Here is a 23,674-nt window from a genome sequence, read left to right as displayed (position 1 = left end):
TGGTGCCTCCAAGGTAGTAGCCCAGCTAGGTGACTGCTGTTCTGGGTGCAGTGTCTCCTCTAGAATATCTCAGGATATGTTGTCTGAAGCTCTGAGTTCATTTGTTCCTCTGTGGCTCTGGATTGAGTGGACCTTCCAGTATGTCTCAGGTGGAATCCGGGGTCCACACAACAGCAGACCTGGCAGAGGTCTGATCCAGGCCTCAGATCTGAGAACTAGTTTCTAAGACACTGTCCAAGTTAGATCGCCTGGGATCCCTGCTTCCTCTGGGTTCTTGGAGGTTGGGGACAGAGCTGCCACCCAAGATCTGCTCAGTGCTCTGGCCCAGACTGGAAGGAACCAGTGTTCTGGGCCGGGAATGACTTCCTGGGTCCTTTTGGTTCCCAGTTACTCCCTGTTTAGGGCGGGCTCTGCTGTCTGCTTACCTAAGATACTGCCTGAGGTCGAGCGCCTGGAATCCCTGCTTCCTCTTGGTTCTTGGAGGTTGGGGACAGAGCTGCCACCCAAGATCTGCTCAGTGCTCTGGCCCAGACAGTCTTTTTAGATTTTTATGCCAAGTGTTTTTCCTCTCTGTGCCAGTTTTAAAATTAGCGAAAGTGGCCACTGTCAGGGCTAACACTTTGTCAGACTCTCTTCTTGTCTTCCCCTCACTGTATTAAAGCTGTGCCACCATTAATTATGATGCCAATATCTTTTAACAGTATAGTAATTTGTTTTCTGTAAGCTCATTCAAATTTTGCCAGAAATGATAAACTGAACAAAAAAAAAATTTATAAGAAAGTTACATTTATAAAGCTTGTTTGTTTGAGATAAGGGTCTAGTCCAAGCTAGCTTCAAAATCAGAATCCTCTTCCCTCAGGTTTCTTAGTGCTGGAAATAAAGGTGTGTGTTACCATAGCCAGTTTAAATGTTTTTAACACAATGGATTTGATTTCAGAAACATTCTAACTCTAGCTTGCATTTTGTGAAGATCATTCATTTCACTTTGGGTTTAGAAGTCTGCTAGGAAAAACTATGTTCTTGTATCAGTCTTAAAAGGATTTACTTAATATAGATTTCCTTTATATATAGGTTATATTTTCTTCAGAAACATTTTTATATATATAACAGTTTACCTACATTTATGTAGATGTGCCTGCCTTGTGCCCATGGAGTCCAGAAGAGGCTTTGGATCCACTAGAAGAAATGAGTTTGATCAGTGCTTTATATGATGCCTAGTAGTTTTTGAAACCAATTCCTACCTCTTTTTGGTTTTTTGAGGCAGAGTTTCTCTGTGTAAGCCTGCCTGTCCTGGAGCTCCCACTCTGTAGACCAGGCTGGCCTCGAACTCAGAAATCCACCTGCCTCTGCCTCCGAAGTGCTGGGATCAAAGGCGTGCGCCACCAATGCCCAGCCAATTCATTCCTCTTATGATGGCTAATTTATTCTTATATTACAAATAATGCTAAGTAAAATCTTGCTGGTTTTAAATCGTCAAGTTAAGTAGTGTGAGGAAAATTTACATTGTTGTGCAACAGATCCAGAACTTTTTCATCTTGGAAAGTCAAAGTACTTCTATTGAAGTACTCTACGTTGTTCTTGTTAACCTTTTGTTTCTTAGATATATTCTATTTATGTAGCTCAAATGAGTGGAATCAAATAGTGATTATCTTATTTCAGTTTATCAGTTGTCGGGGTTTATATGTGTTGAGTGAGACAGTGTTTCTAATGTTGAGGGCACTCCGTTGTATGTATGTATGAACCACATTTTGCCTCCATGTTCATCAGTTGCGTGTTTGTGTTGCTTTTACCCCTTGGCTGTTGTTCTCTGTGGGTTTTTTTTTTTTTTTTTAACATTGAATTTCACATGTAGGCTCATGGAGAAAGAGGGCCTTAATTTGATATTTCCAAATACTTAACACATTGATTAGATATTTTATACTCTATTCTTTCTCATTGTTTGAAGTGTCATCTTCATGTTTGTACAGTATGATAATACATCAGAATATATCTCCTCTGTGGATTCATCTTTGTATGTACCCATTTGTATATGTTAAAGACCCCCACACATATTTAGGGACTAGTAAAAACTGACTGTGTCATGCATGTGATCCTAGTGCTGAGGATATGGAGACTGGAGGATCTCAGTCTAGCTGAGCTCCAGGTTAAATGAGAGTGCTTGCCTTAAAAGATAAGGAGATGCTTCAAGTTTACCCATGGCCTGCATATTCATTTACACCCACAGAAATGTGCACATGTACACAGATACATTCTCTGTATTTGTCTATGCACAGAAAAATTATGTACACAAATGAGTTTTATATGTTCTTTGATAAATAGGTAATATCTGTGAATGGTTTATGGTTGACAGAGTAATTCTGCCTGGTTTCATGTAATCCAGGTGTGTGTGTTTTTTCCTGTAATCCAAGTGTGTGTTTGTTGGTTTACTGTCCTGGGGATTAAACCCAGGACCCTGGTGCATATTAAGTATTTGTCAGTTAATAAGTAACTGGGTTAATGCCCAATTTGTTTGTTTGTTTGTTGTCTTGTTTGTTTAGTTTGGGGGGAGGAGGAAGGGCAAGATCTTAATACTAGCCCAGACTGGTTTCAGTGTTAATTCTGCCTCAGCATTCAAGATTGATTACTAGCATGTAGTAGCATGTGTTTCTCATGGAGTGCCCTTTTGTTAGATTCTTTTTTTTTCTTGCTGTGCAGGCCTGACTTCTTTCCTTCTTCCTCCACTTTACAGATTTCTAGCAAAACAAACAAACAAAGCTTGTATTAAGAAGAGCTGCAGCCACTTTTAGTGTTCTTTTTGTTGTCATTGGTTTCATCTAGATCAGTGGTTCTTAACCTTTCTAATGCTGTGACTACCTTTAACATAGTTCTTCATGTGTGGTTAGCCCCAGCCATCAGATTATTTAGTAGCTAATTCATAACTGTAATTTTGCTATTGTTATAAATCTTAATGTAAATACCTAACATGCAGGAGATCTGATGTGTGACCCCAATGGGCTCCTAACCCACAGGATGAGAACTGTGGTAGATTGGCTGTGGACCTACTGAGTGCAAGATAGATAGTGCCTATTTTGTAGTTCTCTCGACCGTTGCTCTGGTCTTGTCTAAGTTTTTTTTTTTTTTTTTCCAGTGTTATTTTAAAGTATTCTATTTTTTTGTACTCACGTTAAATACTGAATTTAAAGCCAATATTCAATTAAATATTGAATTTAAATGCTAGGCAAGCACTAACACTGAACTCTGCAGGCCATCTGTATATATTTCAGATAAACTGTAAATGGTTGAAAACTCACAGTTATACTTAATGGAATAATGAGACTAGAACTTCCCTAAGATCTAAAGTGGATATGCTTCTTTCTGTTGAGGGAATAGAACAGCATCCTTCAAAGAAAACCTTTTAGAAGTTTGTACCAGAAACATAACATTGTTGGTAGTATTCAATTTTATGTTGTTGTAATCTTAAAGGTATATTAATTTTCTTTGCTAAGTTACATAGTAAATGTTGACTGAAAGCTTAAAACAGTAGAGTAAAGTAGAGAATAATTGAAATTTTTTCTTCTATATCAGGTATGTTTTTAAGCTTTATTTTGTGTCTTTTCCTCTACATTTTCTTACAGGTGTATATATAACATTTATGGAATCAAAAGTTTGTTTTTGCATAAATGGATATATTTAAAAAATAGTCCCTGATGCTTTCTTCTTAATTGGTATCAGATTCTACATGTGAAAAAGTGTGTGTGTGTGTGTGTGTGTGTGTGTGTGTGTGTGTGTGTGTAGAGAGAGAGAGCAGGACATTTTGTAGGGTCCATTTTCTCTGCCTTTATGTGGGTTCCAGGGATCAAACTTAGAGCAGACCTGCATGTCCAGCCAGCACCTTTATCTACTACTGAGCATCTTGTTGGCCCCATGGGTCTGTTTTTTAATTGTCACTTTATTATTCATGCCAACATAAAACTTTTGAAACTGTAATTTGTTTGGAGAGAATTCCATTGACTGATCACTTCTCTGCATATTTAGTAGTAAGCCAAAAACATAGTGCTTACTAAGTCCTAGGCAGAGTTTTGATTGCTTTATGTATATTCCATAATGGTAGGGCTTATCACTCATCATGTAGTTGAAAAAAAATCAAGACATAGAAGTGATTTTCTTGAGGTTAGAGTAAATGGTAGAATTGGTATATGGACAGTATCCACTAAAAATTGGCTTTCTTAATGTCTTTGCTCTACTGCCTCTTTCCTATGAGTTGCTTTAAAAATGGGTTTTTGTATAAATTGCAGAATCCAGGAAATTATTCTGTCTCTCATCTGAGTCTTCTTTCAGATCTCTAAGGATGGCTTCTTAGTCTACTTTAGGTGTAAGACCTACTCCTTACCAGACTTTTCAATGCCTTGTTCATTGCGTTCTGCTCTTTCATCCTGTTGGTTCCCTGACCTCCATCTTGAGAATATTTGTGTAACTGATCTTAAGGTTGAATTTATAAATTGTGAAGGTGATCAGTAAATCAGATACTTGTCTTTACACTATTTTTAAACATCCTATAAAAATACATACCCTGTAGATAACCTGGTATTGTAAGTTCTCAAAATGTAAATTGGGAAGAATGGCCATGCTGCCAGGTAAGTATGACATGGTGGCTGAAACTTTCAGATCCTCAAACAAAAGGAGATTTGTTAAACTTTTTGTTTTTTAAAAAAAAAGTAGTAAATGATTGTAAATGAAACCTTGTGAATTTATTAGTGTTTCTGTAAATTGTTAAAAGTTCAAAGGTAAAAAATTTTAGAGAACCTTGTGAAAACCATAGTTATTATTTAAGATACTTGGCTATTTAAAAAGTTTTTATTACATTTATTTGTGTATGTTTGCCGTGGCACACATGGAGTTTAGGGACATCTTGCAGGTGCTACTTCTCTTTTACATGTAAGTCCTAGGAATTGAACTTAGACCATCAGGGATAAGTGCTTTTATCCTGAGCCATATTGTGCGCCTTTGACTAATTTTTAAAAATATTTATTTAGAACTCTCTTTTTCAATTTTATTTAATTTTTTTTCTTTTCCAATTTTATTTAATGCTGTTACTTGAATTTATATATTCCCAATAAAATGTATGTGTACTATTTCAAGTGGCTATGATATTACAAGCATGCTATAATTAGGAGTCCACAAAATGTTAGTTATTTGGTTTAAACAAGATTATATTCTGGATTTACTAGGTCTTTAGAATTTAAATGGAATATATGTATATATGTGTATATATGTATATATGTGTATATATGATATATATTAACTTTAGAACTTTAAAATTTTAATAATCATACTGTTAATTTTTCTATGGTTAATAAGTTAGCAAATTATATTTTTATGACCTTTTTTGCTGTGGGCTTAGCAATGGATGAAATGGCCAAGTATAAAAAACAAAGATGTGAACATGATACTTTGTTTAAAATTGTTTTAAAACTGCATTTATGTATCTATTTATTTGGTATGTGCGAGGTTGGCTATGGACCATGACACTTGTGGGATTCAGTTCTTTTCTTTCACTATGTAGTTCTAGGGAACTAAAGTTGTTAGGCATAGTAATAACTTGTTAGGCTTGCCATTCAGTGAGGCATATTGCTGGCTCTGAGTGAGCTGTTTTCTTAACCTCAGACCCTTTAACATGGAATCCTCACTTTGTGGACTCTTCTCACTTTCACATTTACTTTAGTTTGCCTCCACACAACTGCTTTACAGTCCAAGATCTCCTTTACCACTCATTTTAGCTGTCTATCTCCAGTAGTTCCTGGATTCTCCTAGTAATATGCTTTAAGTTGTTAATGTGCCTTGGTATCAGGAAGTTCTTACATACCTTAGCCTTAGCCAGACTCTCTTGTCTTTTATACCAAGACCTAAATACAGACTTAGTATTGTAGTGCTTTTGTATTTGCATGAGAACGTTAATTTTTTTTTCCCACGGGGCCCAGAAGAACAGCCTTGCTTAAGTAAATGGGCAGTGTTAAGGTTTATATATGCCTTAATGAAATACTAGAGTCTGTCCTAATACTGTAGCAGAAGTTTAGTTAGTTGTTAGGCTTGAGTTATGTCTGCCTGCATGCCTGCCTGCCTGCCTACCAACCTACCTATTCTGCTTTGCTTACATGTGTATCTGTGTACCATTAGTATGCTTGGTGTCCATGGAGGCTAGAAGATGACATCAGATCCCTTGGAACTGGGCTTAAAAAAGCTGTGAGCTACTATGTGGTTGTAGGGAATTGAACTAGATCCTCTAGAAGAAAGCAGAGCTCTTAACCACTGAGGCTCCCACAGAAGTTTTTATGATGATTTTAATTAAAGAATATAAGAAAAGTAGTTTGATTCTAATATCTTTAAAATCTGAGTACTTTATAAATATTGTACTTAATGTTGCATTTAATTTTGAAGTAACTCATTGTCTTTGCATTTTGTTCCCTAGCATTATTTCTCCTGGATTTATAATTTGAAATTGAGCTAGCATCTTATTTTAGAATCCTTCTTTGGTACTTCCTGGTTTGAGGCAGATTATTATTTAATCTTATTTTCTTCATGTTCATTCTAATGAACTTTTTATTTTTAACAAGGTGTCTTTAAATTGGAGTTTTTTAACTTTTCCCCTTAGGACCCCTTTTCTGTTGAAGATTTTCACATCACCTGGATATATAGATATACAAAATAGGTATACATACAGATAAAGCATTTATTGATTCCTTTGGTATATGTATGTTCATCATTTTTTAAAGATGAAGGCTAATTTACATACTAGTATGGTGGATCTGCTTATTTATACAAAAGAGATTGAATCTTGGCTGAATATTTGATATTGTAGGACATGGTATTTTCAGCATTTTAAAGATTACACTGATGCATTGATTTTTATAGTCATCAGTGCTGGAAAGCAGTTTTGTGTAAATGAAGAACACAGAATGGCAAAAATATGTCTACGACCACCTCAGAAATCTTCGAAAATTCTGCTCTAATCCAGAATCAGAATCATTAATGTTTTCATATGACACCCCAACACCCCTTGGCAACTCAGTTACATTGCAGTATTACCCAAAAGTACTAATTCAATATATGCTGAAGAATGACCCATATATAAGTATTTTATAAGTTAAAAAAACTGTATGTACAGTAAAAACACTTTAATTAAAAATGTATACAATAATCTTGAATCATTATCACTTTAAGTTTTATGTTATATTCAGAATCAAGGGCTGCAGTGAAGTTATGTAGACAACATGGTTGAAAACTGTCAGAAGCACATTGGATTCATTCTGAATTTTTTTTAAAATTTTTGTTGTTGTGCATTTAGAAGCTTGTTCTTTTGAGACCATCTTTACCATATAACTGGCTGGCTTGGAATTGGCTCTGTAGACCAGGCTGGTCTCAAATTTAACAAAGTTGTGCTAGATTACCAACTAAGTGGTGGAATTACTAGTACCACCATGCCTATTTTTTCTTCTTGTTGTTTTTTTCCTTAGAATTTTGATGTTTCAGAAACTGTTTAGTATTGCCTTTTTTCCCCCTTCAATCCAGACGTTCATTTACGTGACCTAGGATGGGTGATTCACAGATTAAGAAGGTGGGCTCCAAAGAATGAAGATACTTTACATAGATGATTTAATATATGGTCTTACATGTTACTTGCTAACTCATTTTCAACTTAATCCATATATGGAATTCTGGAATGAAGTTTGGATGATTCTTTTTGGTCCAGAACAATTCATTTTACCGTTTTAAGGTTGTGATCAACTGTTTCCTTACCTCAGCCCCCAGTAATTATGTCAAGCAACTGCAGAAATTTCCATTTGGGAGAGGTTGCCATATAACATTTGAGATGCTATAGTTGATTCAAGTGTTTTATTTATTTATGTTGTATGGGTCTATATGTGAGTGCATTCCTGCCATAGTATGGGTATAGATGTTAGAAGATAACTTAGAGAAGCTAGTTCTTCAGGCCCATGAATTACAGGGATAGAGTGCAAGTCTGATGTCTTGCCCAGCAAATCATCTTACCAGAGCCAATGAGTAAATTTTATTTTTACTTTAATTTTTCAAGACTTACTTTAATTAGGTGTTTGTATGTGTCTATGTGTTCATGTATACATGCAGGTGTCCAAAAAGGCTCCGAGGAGGATGTCCGATCCCCTGGAGCTGGAGTTTCAGGCATTTGTCAACTACCCAATGTGGGTGCTGAGATCTGTGGTCCCATGATTGAGCAGTAAACACTTGTAGCCACTGAGCCATCTTTCTAGCACCTGATTTAAAAAAAAATTAAATCACTATCCATCATCCTTTATTTTTCTTTGATCATCCAGGAGAGAAAAACCCCATGTGAGAATTAGCCTTTGTCCTCTCTCTGGATAAAGAGCTACATGGAAAGCTGAGTTACAATTAATAAAGTGCACAGCCATTGTGTCATAGTCTTAGCCACCTATGAAGTCATAACTCTATTTTATTGATATTCATGAAAATTTTCTTTAAAATTAGTAGACTTACATAAATGACCTAATATTTTTTTAAAGTTCCTTTCTCACAGTGTTGATTAATGATATCAGTCTTGGTTACTGTTTGGTTGCTGTGAAGAGTTACCATGATGAAGGCAACTCTTACAAAACAAAGTATTTAATTGTGGACTTGCTTACAGTTTCAGAGGCTTAGTCCATCATCAAGGCAGGGAGTGTGGCAGCATGCATGGCATTGAAGCAGTAGCTGAAAGCTACATCCTCCTGATTGAGAGGATGTACACTTAAAAGAATCATTTTCTTAAAAATATAGGCCAGTGGTTTAGAAGAGTGATCATTGAGAAGTTGCATACTGATGAAGAAGTAGAAACACTAAAGCTGAGTTTTCTTCATGTGACAATTCTGTAGTGACCCCTCAAGGGGATAATGCCCCTTTTTATAGTTTCTAGTCAAGCCCTAGAGACAGTGTTTGTTAATACATTGAATTGTGAGTTTGAAAAGAAAGTCTCAGTATTGAAGTAATTGCTTGCAGGTCAACCATTCAAAGTTTGTTAAGATAGTTTAGGCGAGAATTAGCATAAAGGCAACATATCTTGACACCATACTAATTGGACATCAATATTTGGGAACCCAGGCCAGCAAGGAGTCAGAGGAAGAGAGCTAGTGACAGCAAAAGGAGTCCCTGAGCATCTTAGGAGTTTTTACATCTCAATTCTTCATACCTCTGGCTTTAAGATTTTTTTTCCCTTAGAATTTAAGTGTATATCCCCAGGTCACTTCCAGCTTATGTATGTGGGTAAGGACGTTCGTGTCTGATTTTTCTTTGTTAGTTAATGGTTGCTTTAGATCAGGGGATAGTTAGTACATTGCTAGCTAGAATAAAAGTACTAGACCATCAGTTGATTTAGCTTTTTTAAAACATAAAACATTGAAATAATTAATTTCTATTGTGCCTGTAATTTTATTTGACGATCTTGTACAGTACTAAGAAATTTGAAAAGTGGATTGAACTTAAAAATTATTTTGTCAGTTTTATATATACATAGATCCTATTGTGTGAATACTAGAAAAATAATGAATTCATGTTGTGATCTACCTGTCATGAGTAGAGGTAACAAATAGCAAGTGTCAGCAAACACAGCTATTACTTCAGATGTGCTGGGGGCACCAGCTTTGTTATTTATACTTCAATGCTTACTATGTTGTTTAAGTTTAGATATTCAGTATACAGGACACATCTAGTTTGAAATATATGGTATTTAAAAATAATAGTTCTCTTCTGTGCTGTTCTAAGTTGAATTTTATGTTTTATCTATTAGTTGGATTTGGGAAGAATAGAAAGGGACTGTAATGAGAAAAAAATGATGAATATTTTAGACAGATGATAAACTTGGCCAGGAATCCTATAGATGGGGTTCATGTAGATTATGAATTTATGAAATACACTTTAAAAAAAATCATTCTTTATCTAGTGTGTAGTATAGACCTTAAAACCTGGTAAGTACTCACTCAGTAAATGTATGAATGAATGCTCAAACTGTTAGCGATGATATTTAAAAAGAAAGTTACTAGGCTTTAGGCCAGTCAGGCTTACATAGTGAGGCCCAGCTTCCAACAAACAAACAAAACAAAAGTTACTTTGGCTTGGGGGTTTTATATGAGCCTGAGAAGAATTATATTTAGATGGTAAAATTGTCTTTTAAACATATTTAATATAGAGAGAACATAGTCTTTGTCATATTTAGAATATATTCTCAGATATAGGATATAAGTTAGAACACAGGTAGACATTACATAGTGCTCCGTGTTGTTAAAGCTCTTTTAGTAGTAGTGATACCATGCACTCTATGGAGGGCTGGGGGTTGGGGGGGATGAAAACAGGAGTATCCACAGTCTCCTAGCCACAGAACATTGTGTATGCCAGCTCATATGCCAGTGCTGTACAAGACTATCTCAAACATACTGAAACAGAAGATGCAAATGCTTTTTTAAAAAAGATTTATTTATTACATATACACACCTGAGTACATTATTGCTATCTTCAGACACACCAGAAGAGGGCATCAGATCCTATTACAGATGGTGGTGAGCCACCATGTGGTTGCTGGGAATTAAACTCGGAACCTCTGCAAGAGCAGTCAGTGCTCTTAACCCCTGAGCCATCTCTCCAGCCCTCAAACACTTTTTAATGTTGCCATTCTTCCTCTTAGTATATGTGGAAAGATTATGTTAAAATTTCTCCTTTGAAAATAAATAATTTAGCTGTCTGTGGTGGTGGATGCCAGTAAGCCCAGCACTTGAGAAGCTGAGGCAATAATAAGAGGAATTCTAGATTAGACTGGGCTGCTTAAGTTCTCTGTTATCCTGGACTACACAGTGAGACTTTGACTCTAAAAACAAAAATCTCCACAATAATTAGAAAGTAAATCAGAAGACATAAGTTAATGCATTTAACCATATTTTGCTTAATAAGAATCTACCCAAATGTTTCATGAAGTTTCTAGTATTTTAGTATATTGAATTCTTTCAGAGACATCTATTTATGACTTCAAGTTAAGAAAGCACCAGCACCAAACCTTGGATGCAATTTGCATTGTAACAGAAGTAGATTACATTTTTACAGGTCAGATTCTTCTATTCTCCAGATGCTTACATTTGGATAGACTTGTAGCATTTTAAACAGTAATTAATTGAAATTAATATAGCAAGAATATTTTTTTATAAAGGGAAGAAGTTAAAGATATGAAGGTGTAACTTCTCAGCTTTTAGTATAAGCCAAGATACTTTTATGAATAATGCTGGTTTCAGAGCTAAGATTTACAATAGATTTGTGTTAGTAATACTTTGTATTATAGAGAAATAGCATCACTCTCTGGGTTTAATACAGTAACATTTTTATACAAATGTCTCTTTAGAAAGTTACTATAGTTATATTCTGGCATATACAGAGACTATACTGAAGGCTGTTAAATATAGTGTTGTGAGCTGTTATGGATAGTTTAAATGCCTTTCAGTAGTGGACTGAAATACGTTGCAGTGTTGTTTTTATTGGAAATTAGAACAGTTGTCAAAAATAGATTTTACATGTGCTAGTTGAAACATATGTTGTAGACTATTTCTTTTAAACAGGTTGTTTGACATACAGTTTGCGTACACAGTCCAGTGTGGTTTGGAGAACTGAGACCATAACACTTCAGTCCCTTATATAAAATTTATATAGGTGTATAACTTTTGTGTGGCTTCTTGTACATGTTCTAAAAGGTTAAAAGCAGCTTCAGTAGGAAAATGAATGTGACTGAATGCTAACTTGAACAATTCAGTTGAGAAGAAAGATATGAAGGTTCTGTTGCTGCCTTTCAAGATTTGGACTCTATTATAAACATTATCTTTCTCCAGACCTACAAAAAATAAACAGCTACCTGTGAGTCAGTGACAGTTTTTTTCCTTTCCATGTACAAAATCTGATGGTCCTTCAGACAATTCCTTCCAATCAGATTTTGCTCTTTGTCCCCCCTCGTCTGCCTACTTAAGTCATCCTTAGATTACTTAGATACATTGTATGCATGTTGTGTGAATGGTTGTACAGATGCCATTTTGTCATTTTTCTGTTTGGTATGGATAGAATCCATGGGAGCAGAACCTATAGAAACAGGGATAACTATGCATAACATGTTTCCATTTGTGTAAAAATAGTCTTACACTAAGGTGTGTATATACTAAATTGGTTGCACCTCTTAAGGATGATAAGAGGTTTACTTTTGTCTGCTTTTTAATTCTATTTTTGTGGCACTGACAAAACTCAGGGTCTTGCATATACATGGTCAGTTTCCTGCCAATGGGCTTCATCTTCAGTCCTGTGATGCCTTTTGTTATATATTAGTGTTTCCTATGTATATATATTACTTTGTACGGAAAGACAGTAGCTAGTAGAAGAGAAAATAACTTAATGGTAATTAAAAGAATATTACTGTGATTATTAGTATAGATATATATCTAGACTCTTTAATCATTTTATGGCATAACCAGATTAGGACAGATATAAGGTAAAGCAGATAATACACTGATATTTTATAAAGTGTTCTTTCAGAAAAATCTTACTGTATTTTGTAAACATTTTCACTAAGTTATTTTTCTATGTCTTTATGATCTTTCACTTATGCTTAGCTAGGCTATTATATAATTGGTATTTTGACTATGTCTCTAAACTGACATACAGTGTAGTTGATAATGTACACATATACAATGTAGTTGATAATGTACGACATTATCTGATAATGTAGGGGGAAAACTCAATATGTTTTGAGAAGTGAATTCTTTTTCTTAGTATGTTTTTCTGTGGGTTACATTTTTATAGTGTATTTCTTTTTGAAAATGTGGATTTTGAAATCTCACCAGGTTTGATTGCTACCACCAAAAATAAGTAAATAGGGAAACACATAAATATTCAAAATGGTGTCCTGGCTAATTAACCCATTTGTGTGTACTCTCAGTCTTAGCTGTTTTTTTTTTTGTTGTTTTTGTTTTTTTTTCCCCCTGTTAAGGAAACCAATTCTGTAGTAAACTTCCTTTCCCTTTTAATGTGAAACTACAGAACGGTTGAATTTTACTTAAGTAAATATTTTGAAGATTTGTTTTGTAAATTATTTTATGTATTTTTAGTTGTGTGTCTTGTCATGTTATTTACTTTAATATCTCTTCCATTGGGGGGAAAATGGTCTTTTTGTTGTAATCTTTTCTGAACAACTGACAAGAGATTTTTTTTTCCCCTATAAAATAAAGTTGAACTGAAGGTTCGTAGTATTTTGCTTGCTTTAACATTGAGTTTATATTAGCAAGATGGCTTAGAAAGGAAAGTTAATGGAAAATAAATATTTTGATGTATAACAAAATCTTACAGAACATTTGGAATGTGTATTCTGTTCATACTGAAGTTTGTACAGTTGATTCTCTCCTTCCCTCTTTCTGTGGTTTCAGGCCTAGGCCTGTACAGCTTTTACCCACTGAGCTATCTGCTAGCCCCAGAGTGAGTATTTGGTTTGAGTTTTGGAGGAACCTATTTGTTTTCAAATAAAATATTTGAGAAGCCTTTTCCTGGCTGATGAGAAAAAAGAATGAATGTTCTAACCAGCGAATACTTGAGTTCCAACATATCTGATACTGAAGTTCTTAGGGAGAGAAAGTTTGCCCTTTGGTTTGAAGATGAAGTTTATTTGAAGCTTAAAGATTGCTTAAAGAAAGCTTAAAGTTGACCTTGAAGGTAGGAGGTAATGAAATTCAGATTGCTGGTTTTACTTTGTGCTGTGTTCCAACAGGGAGATGGTTTGGAGAAGCTGCCAAGTAGCAGTGCCATACATAAATTCGTTGCATGTGGGCCAAGGGCAGCAGGGTTTGACACTACTCATTTGCCACTAGCTTCACTTAGTCCCACAGTTATAGATGAAATGTGGTTTTGTGTATGTGGGGTTTTTTTTATATATATATAATTCTGTGCCTGGTCTGAGGCATTGTTTCCTTGTTGATAAAATGTAAATAATATTGTCTACAGAAAGGCTTCAATAGCTGATTCTGAGAATAAAATCCAGAACCTTGATTCACCAGTTTTAGTTCCTCAGCCAAGTCAGTTTAGCTAGGAATAATTGGTCAAGCAGCTTGTATTCTATGCTTTACTTTCCACATCTTTATAAAGTGGTATTATAATAGCATCTTTTAAGACAGTGGAAATTATGTGAGTTAATAGACACAAAGACACTACAATGGTGTATAGTAAACCCACAGTACTTACTAGTAAAAGTTACTGTCACATAGCTGGCTTATTATGAGGGCTAAATGACATGTTTTCTGTTTTGTTTTGTTTTTTTTAAGCCAAAATTCGTATGTCGCCTGCCACAGTAAAGGTGTCTTTCTTATATTATACAATAGATACTTTATCTCTCTTCATCTCATATAGACTTGTTAGGAAGAAACCTGATGTTGGCTACCCCTAACATACTTTCAGATATGCAGTAATTGTGCCAGGTGCCTTACAGTATTTATATTACTAGAAAAACTACACTGTTGTGATTAATGAATAAAGTTAAAGGCATTACCAGAAAGAAGAATATATACTGCAGTATATAGTAGATGTTAATTTTGTACTTACAGGATTTTGCAGACAGATAAGTTTATACAAAGTAGTAGTCTACATTAAGATAATTCTTACATCCTTAAACAAGTCAGGTATGATAGTTACGTATATTATATAATCCATTTGCTTGATGTCCCAAATTCCTAACTTAGCATTATCGTGCCTCCTCTGCATCTTTAATACAGCAATTAATCTCACTGTGGTAAGACTTTATAAAGGATAAATTGCTGTGTAACCCACTTGGACCTCTTTTGTTCAAGCAGGAAACCAACGTGTTAAGTAGCTTAAAAAATAAAAACACACAGATTCTTTTAGGAAAATTGGGATTTTATAATTTGTAATAGTAAAATGTGAGCTTTATATCTATTGAAATTACTTGACAGAAGTTTGCTTCCGAATAGAGCTTCTGTGTCTTTAAAGAATACGGAATGAGTCACCCCCTGCTCTTTTGGTAGATGCCTGGCTGGTGAACAGCTAAGCTGCTTTAGGCATGTAATAGAACATTCCATTTCCTGTTCCCTTGCTGACACAGAGGAGTGTTCCTGCTGGCAATGATCTAATCATAGTGCAGTAAGAAACATGGCAGTTTGATAAAACATGGTGGAGACAGCGGCTGAGATGGAAGCATATGTGCTAGAAGACATTCTTGAGGTAGGGTTAGGTCTGTAAATGAAATGAAAGTTGAAATTTGAACAAAGAAATCTTATCTGCTGGAATTGTTTCACAGATGAATAGATTAGAGAGCAGAGAGGCAGAGCATAAAAGCAAGATCCGGACAGACCTTATTTCCTGTGAGGATGTGTCAATCTGGTTCACGTGATTATTAAACTGTTTAAACATCATGTTTTATAAATTGTAGATACATTTGGTAGAAAAAAGGGAGAGAGGGTTTGGACTTAATTAAAAGCCTTGTGCTGGTGGTGACCTTTAGATTAACTCATTAGAAGGTGGGGTCTGCAAAGCAGCTTGAAGTAGGTTTAGTATCATATGTCTTAGAATTCATTTACATATCTAAGCCTAAAGCTGTGCTTGCACTTCCCGTAAAAAAAAAAAAAAAAAAAAAAAAAAAAAAAAAACCTGTGTATTATTTTAGCCCGGTAGTGTAATTGCTTATTTTAAGTGTTACACTCTAATCCTACATTTTTCATGTGACTTTACTGTAAAATAAATTAGGAATTTAATTTAAAAACCCTAAAATTTGAGTTCTGATGCTAGAATGCATATTGAAATCTCCTATGATTTAAGTCCATGAGTATTTTAAATTATTTTTTTCTGATTATATTATTTTTAAATGACACTATTTGAACAGAAAGCAGTTCAAGGAAATAGGTGCCAAAGTGAAACTGTACTTGATTATGGCCTTGGTTATAGCATGCTAACAAAAACTGTATTTACGTAAATCTCATACCCTTATCTGTGAGGATGCAGGGTTGTTATTGTGGTGGGCACTGTTTTTTCTTTCTCTTCTTTGAGAAAAGGAATAAAAAGCCTGGCTATTCAAATATCGAGGCTTTATGGTGGTGTGAGGATAATTGTTACCATTTCACTGTCTTCAAAAGAGAGATTTCATTGTGGGGAGAGGGCTTGGGAGCTAGCTGCTGCAAAGGGAAACTAGGCGGGGCCAAGAGGAGAAAAAAAAGCCTATGCGCATTATAAAGTGCTGCATGATCAATGAGCATTTTCTGGAGTCTTTCAGTGTGTGCCTGGAGCTGACATTGCAGCTAGTCTCAGGGTTCTGCAGAATGAAAACTGATTCCATTGTATTACTACCTCCTTGCAGACACCTGCCAACATGCCCCCCCAACCTTATTGTGTAAGTTGAATTGTGTAGTTAATTTCTATTCTCTTCTCTACTTCACCCCTAGCTTTGACCCTATTAGTTAGTTTCCTTTAAAATGCTGTGAAATTATTTACTGTAAAACAGTGGTATATACATTCATATACAAGTGGTCACATGACTTCTTTGGCAATCCAGTTTAAGCAGACCTAGTTAGATTTTAAAGGGCTGGTGGTGCTTTTTAATTTGTTCTTTAAAAGATTTGCTTGGATTTTGTAGAAATGTGATTCATGGAGCTTTGATAAACTTATTTAACAGTTTTCTTAGGACATTTAAATATAAGATTATAAAATATTTTTGATGTTTTCATTTTCTTATGAAAAAAACCCTTTGATAAGAGTTTTGTACTTTACAGATCCTTTCCTGCTGGCATAACAGTGTCTTATAATTATCTCCATTAAATGCCAGGTTTAGATGTTGCATCATTTATTTATTCACTATTATCAGTTATTAAAGTCACTATAATTTTGTTTATCCTAATTTCCCACCTATTTTAATTTGGTTTCTTTATACCTGTTGCATTAAACTCTAACAAGTTTTCTGTTTAAAATACTACAATTTAATTTAGTTGGCAGAATGGATGTGAAAAATTTTCAAGTAACAAGAGGATTACATTTTCAAAAGTGAAAGTATTTAGAATGGTACAGGGCCAGAATAAATAGGCAAAGAATATATTTTCTAACTCTGAATTGGTACAGTTTTCAAAAGTGCTTTAATATTGTAAGTAAGTAGACAGATCTTCTATAATGAACTTTCCAGAGAAATAACCTCTGGCTTCTTTTTTCTTTTTTTTAAGAGCTTACTTACTATAAATGTTCACAATGGCTAATGAAGTGTACCTGTCTAGTAGTGCCAATCTTATTGTAAATAACATTAAGTGTGCTATTGTAGCTTCTGCCTTTGCCACTTTAGATTTATTAAAAATATCAAACTGTATTAGATATTTAAATTTATATTAAATATCAATTTTTCTGGTTTGTAACTTGACCCTTTGAGTCATATAAGTTTCAAAGGGTCTCTTATTAAATCTTAGAAAAAGAGAACTTAAAACCAGAAATACAGACATATATCCATAGTACTGTGGTTATGTTTTTAAATTTAATTTTTCTTGTGATTTACTTTTAAACCACATTTTAACGTCTTAAACATTTTATATGTATATACTACACTTCTGTAAAAGGAACTAATAATGCTCAAGATACTAGAAAATTATTAGAAATATAATAAACTTTCGTCCAGTATATAAATACTTTTGTTAATCTAATATTTGTTTTGTATAGACATGTATCTAATTTCAGAATGTCATGATTTTCCTGTCAGTTACATGCAGTAGCCTGTCTCAGCAGTCCTCAGAGGATCAATGGGAAGAGAAGCCCTCAGTTTTATGAGAGGTGTAGAGTAGTCTGAACTGGGGTAACTGAGGGCTGTGTGTTTGTGAAACTTGAGGACTATATATAGGTGTTGTATGCAGTGACATGAAATACAGGAAATTATTCATCTTTTAATTACATTTCTAATCCTTTAAACTATATTCTTTGGTTTTATTTTTTCTTTTGAAAATAAATTTATGAAAATTAGGAATATTGAGTATAATTTTCATGCTCAGTCTTGTATTTCTTTGTCAGTTAAAGCTAGGATTATTGATTTATGCTTGACGTTATAGGTCACAGTATTTATAAGGTAAAAGGCCTGTCTTCATGTTCATGGCTTGAGCACTTGACTGCAGTCTTTTGAGTTGAAGCTGAAATAATAAGTATAATATTGAAATTAAATAAACACGTTTATCATGTAACCCCATTGTATTGTATAATCTTACTTGATATGCATGTGTTTTTTTTTTTTAAGATTGAAAAAGCCATAGAGCAGTTAACTATTTTTCATTTGTCAAGAGGTAGGCAAATCATAAATCATTCTATATGTAGTTCAAATAGGGAACCTCTGTGCTGTTTACTTACCATTGACTGTTTTTGGTAGTGGTTATAAGTCTCCCGTGTAAGTAGTCTCTTCTTGGTTACTGGCTATATCTCATTTTATATTGTAAAGCACACCAGCACATTTAACACACACTCTACTAGGAAGAACTGGATGGAGTAGCCCTTAGGTCACAGATACAAGTCAGTGTGCTGGAAATAACTAAGTATGCAAATTGTTTCCGTTGATATGTAATTTCAATTCAAAAAGAGGTTTTATAATTGAAGTGAGACATGTTAGATGAGTAAATATAATCTGTTTACTCATTTCTGGTTTTTTAAAGTACATGTAGTGTGGGCAGATGAATACTAGAAATTCAGTAGTTAACCCAGCTTATTTTGTTTCACGAGGTTAAAATTTAAGGATATGGAAGAAGAAATTTTTGCCATTAAAGTCTAAAATTGAGAACCTATGTCAATCTATGTTTGTTTACTAACACTGTTCATTGTTTCCTGTCTAAATAACTTAAAGTCTATTTTCAGAAGTATCTTTAGAAAGCTGACATTTTTCATTTATTTTATTACTCCTTATCTGTGCGTGCCCACAGTCTTCTGGTTAAGAGACATTGTCTAACTGTGTAAGAGTCCAGGGTGGCTTTGAACTCAAGAGTTCTCCATTCCTCTAATGTAGCTGTGCCTTCTAAATGTACTACCACCATTCTTCCTTAAATTGTCATTTTTAATTGTTTATTGTTTGGATTTCATTGTAACATTCTCATAGTTGGCTTTTTATGTGTATATGTGTATGTATGTATATTTGTGAGGGGCTGTCAAATATTTTTGACATTTAAAGCTCTGTACATATATAATACATACATGCTTACATATACTACACACACATGTTCTTTTGGCTATTTTTTTTTTTTTCAGTATAAATTTGTTTTTAGCCTAGTTTGTCTTGGAATAGGTAAGCAGAAGTTGCCACATTACTTTCATACCAACTTTGGGAGTACAAAAAATCTCTAAAAGGTAAGTTTATGGTAGTAATTCCTTTATCATTTAGAAACATTTTAATGACTAACAGAGGTCCAGACTGTTTACACAAAGGTAGAAATAAATATAATTACTCCCACAGGAGAATATCAGTTTCAGATGAGGCTATGCAGTTAGCTTCTAATCCCACACTGATTGTTGTAATCTAGTGGTCAGTGTTTTGTGTGGATCATGGTGTGGGATGATCTGTGTGATGCAGTATCTGCAAATAATAAAACAAATAAAAAGCATTGGCAAATAAATGGCTGCCAGACTTTACAGTCTGAATTTGGCCCTAGGACCTACTTGGTGGAAAGAGAGAATCGACTCCCACAAGTTGATCTCTAATCTCCTCATGTATGTTCCATAGCATACACTTGAGTATGTGTACACACACAGGCACACACACCTTATGTACCTAACATATAAATGTAAAGAATCATATTGTATAATGTTACCACTACTGTCTAAAAATGGAAAACTTGTCCACGTTGTGTCATGGTACAGTATCTGATATTTTCCAGAGTCTGGTTGTTCCTGGAAGCCTGAATTTAATAGTTAACAACATACAATATGAACAGTCTTTCTTGAAATGACATTCTCGGTTTCTTCATTTTTGAGAGAATGTCTACCAACTAAATCTGAATAAAAAAATCCTTTAAAAATGGCATTCTATGTTTTGTTCTGTTCATATCCTCAAGTTTTTATTGAGGTAACTATCATACACATTAAGCAGAAATACCTTCAAATTTACTATATAGAATTTTTTTAAAAAATGATGTACTCATGGTTGAAGATTTTTATTTAAATTGCTGGGGCATAGTGGCAGTACACCTACAATCCTTGCTGAGATGGACAGGGTTCTATGAGCTCCAGGATAGGATAAGATAGCCACAGAGTTCTGGCCAGCCTGAGGAAAGAAGGTTGGTGGGGGCGGGGGGGGTGGTTCTCTACTGCTTTGAGTCTACTGCTGTGCTTTGTGTGCACTATACAGGAAGGCTGCTACCTGAGACCATCTCCTAAAAGTAATTTTGACTGTTGAGTACTTCTGGAGAGAGTCTTGGGTATCTGAAGAGGTAGATAACCTGCTTTACAGAAGTTAGGTCCCAGTTATCACATTTGAACAACTATCAGCTTACCTGAATATCACCCAAGTTAACTACCCTTAAGAGGAGCAAAAACTATTTAGATTTTAGATTTAAGTAAACTTCATTCTAATGCATTGTTTTATCGTTTTATTGAATTTACTAATTTACCACATAGTCTAAATTTGATTTCTGTCTTTGCCACTCAGAATTTTTAGAAGTGAAGAGTTTGAGGACTTTAAATAGTGAGAAGATTACAACCAAGAAAATTGGTTGCTTTTCTTTTATGAATTTCTAGTTTATTATGTGTATGGTTGAGTGCCTGCATGTATATGTGTGTATGATGTGCCTGGTGCCTATGGAGTTTCTGAAGAGAGGGTCAGATCCCCTGGGACTAGTAACTCATGGTTGTAACTAGCTACCATGAGGCTGTCGGGAACTGAAGCCATTCCTCTAGAATATAAAGTGCTGGACTATCAAGCATCTAGGAACTTATTTTTGTTGTAAAACAATATTAAATACTAGTCTCATGACAGAGATATTTAAAAACTGAAATGATTTTATAAATTCTGTCAGATGTCATTCTCAGTCTGCATAATTAGGGATTATTTGTAAGTTGTTTGATCACATGGTCTGGGAAGTGAGAGACAAGAGTACAGTGGTGGCAAAAGCATTTGGGAGGCAAGGAAGGTGGATCTCTGGGTTCAGGGAAAACACCGAGAAACTGTCTTAAAATACCAAAGAGAGAGTCAGAAGACAGAGACATGAAACATTTATTTCAACTTTGAACTATTTTTTTTCCTTCTTTCTTTTTTGGGGGACAGTGGGAGGTGATCCTTTATTAAGCAAGGTAAAGAGACAAGGTGGCTGAATTTGCATCAGGTAGAAACGGCCTTGAACAGTTCTCACCTTGAAAGCTGTAGATTTCGTCTTGTCTTTGTGTGTGCACTGACAAGGATGCTGCTTTGGTTTTCATTCAGTCCTGAGGGTTTTTGTTTGTTTTTTGTTTTTTGTTTTTTTCTTAGAGACTATTTTGGTTATATATTTAGAAAATGGCTGCCAAAATGACTTTGTGAGTAAATTGCCACAAAGTCTAAGTACCAGGATTCAGTTCCCAGAATCACATGGTGAAAGGAAAGAACCAATTCCTGCACCTCCATATTTGTAATGTGTGTCTCTGTCTGGCTCTGGCTCTGGCTCTGGCTCTGGCTCTGGCTCTGGCTCTGGCTCTGGCTCTGGCTCTGGCTCTGTTTCTTTCTGTCTGTCTGTGGCTCTGGCTCTCTCTGTCTCTCTCTCTCTCTCTCTCTGTCTGTCTCTCTCTCTCTCTCTCTCTCTCTCTCTGTCTCTGTCTCTCTCTCTCTCTCTCTCTCTCTCTCTCTCTCCACACACATACACATAAAGACTCACAAAGTAAATAGACACCTGCTCCACAATGTTCATTAGCAGCCGTATTTATAATAGCCAGAAGTTGGAAAGAACCCAGATGTCCTTCAACAGAGGAATGGATACAGAAAATGTGGTATATTTACAAAGTGGAATATTACACAACTATTAAAATCAATGAATTTGAGAAATTCTTAGGTAAATGGTTGGAACTAGAAAGTATCATCCTGAGTGAGGTAACCCAATCACAAAAGAACACATATGGTATGTACTCACTGATAATTGGATATTAGCCAAAAAGCTCACAATATCCAAGATACAACTCACAGACCACAAGAAACTCATGAATAAGGAAGACCAAAGTGTGGGTGCTTTGGCCCTTCTTAGAAGGGGTAACAAAATTTTCTTGGGAGCAAATATGTAGACAAAGGATGGGACAGAAACTGAAGGGGAGGGGCTGTCCAGAGACTGCTCCACCTGGGTATCCATCCCTTGTGCATTCACCAAAGGTAGACGCTGATATGGATGCCAGGAAGTGCATGCCGACAGGAACCTGATATAGCTGTCCCCTTAGAGGTCTGCCAGAGCCTGAAATATACAGAGGTGGAAGCTCACAGGTAACCATTGAGCTGATCATGGGGTTCCCAGTGGAGGAGTTAGAAGACTGAAGGAGCTGAAAGGGTTTGTGGCCCTATGAGGAGACCAACAATAACCAACCAACCAGAGCTCCCAGGTTCTAAACCACCAGCCTGGGAGCACATAGGGAGGGACCCATGGCTCCAGCTGTATATGTAGGGGAGGAAGACAGTGTCAGGCAAAGGTGGATGAGGAAGTCCTTGGTCCAGTGAAGGTTGGATGCCCCAGTGTGGAGGAAATCGTGGGTGGGGAGGCGAGGGTGGGTGAGGCCATGTCCTCATAGAAGCAGGAGGAGGGGGGATAGGATGGGGGTTCTTGGGTGGGGGGAAAAGGGGATTGCATCTGAAATGTAAATAAAATATCCAATTTAAAAAAAAAGAAATTTTCATGTACTATGTGTCCTTCCCTCATAAAAGCACTAAGCCAGGGAGGAAAGTGCTTGTTGCCCAAGCCTGAGTGCCTGCCTGAGTTTGGCTCTCTAGCACCTAAGGAAAGTCTGTGGGCACATTGGTTCTCAGCAAAGGAAGGCAGAGACAAGAGAATCCTTGGGGCTCATTGTTCACACACAAAACAGTAGGGGGTGTGGTGTTGGGGAGACAGCAAAATTCAGTTTGGCTTAGTAAGCACAGTATGGTTTTTGATAAATCTCCTAACTTGTCTTTATAGTCTTTGGTCTTACATTTTGTGTTTCCATGTCACCTTGGCAATAATGCTATTACAGCTGTCAACCTGCTACTAATGGATGCTTCAAAGTACTACCTTAAGCTTGCCTTCCCCTTGAAGTGTTCTCCGTCTAACCTTCCTTTCATTCATTTACTTCTACCTTTTTTATTCTGAAAAAGTAATGGAACACAGTACATTTAAGATACTTTATAGTTTGTGTTATATCTCTGATTAAATGGAATTATAGACATAGGGATGTGCCTCTTAGATTTAAAAAGTTTGCATATGTTTAACATATTTATATAAAGCATTATACTTATGTGATTATAATTACATAAAAATAATTTAAAGTAATTTATAGAGCATATACTTTGTAAAAAACTAAAAACAAAACCAGTATTAATAAGTTAAGACTAGGGGTAAGGGCACAGCTCAGAAGCATATATGCCATAAGCATATTTCATGTGAACTGACAACCAGTTCTAAATGTGGAATTGGATGGACTTTGATCCGTGCATAGTTGATAGCTT

General features: G+C 35.4%; 1 protein-coding gene across 7 annotated transcripts in view; it reads left to right on the top strand.

The window, feature by feature from the left end:
• Positions 1-23,674, top strand: part of Ankrd17 (ankyrin repeat domain 17) — a 137,724-nt gene that overhangs the window by 15,742 nt on the left and 98,308 nt on the right. Inside the window, exon 1 of one of the 7 annotated variants that reach the window (XM_034509366.2) lies at positions 15,118-15,249. The exons of 5 other annotated variants lie outside the window; for them this stretch is intronic. In XM_034509366.2, coding sequence (XP_034365257.1) covers positions 15,196-15,249 — 54 coding nt within the window. In that variant the 5' untranslated portion in view covers positions 15,118-15,195. Of the gene's footprint in view, positions 1-15,117; positions 15,250-23,674 lie in introns of those variants that run through there. One more of the 7 variants, XM_034509369.2, reaches the window with a different exon arrangement.

This window comes from Arvicanthis niloticus, chromosome 7, assembly GCF_011762505.2.
Source record: "Arvicanthis niloticus isolate mArvNil1 chromosome 7, mArvNil1.pat.X, whole genome shotgun sequence".
In the NCBI taxonomy this organism is placed as follows: domain Eukaryota; kingdom Metazoa; phylum Chordata; class Mammalia; order Rodentia; family Muridae; genus Arvicanthis; species Arvicanthis niloticus.
Note: the sequence above shows the minus strand (reverse complement) of the source record. Positions and strands in the feature narration are given on the sequence as shown.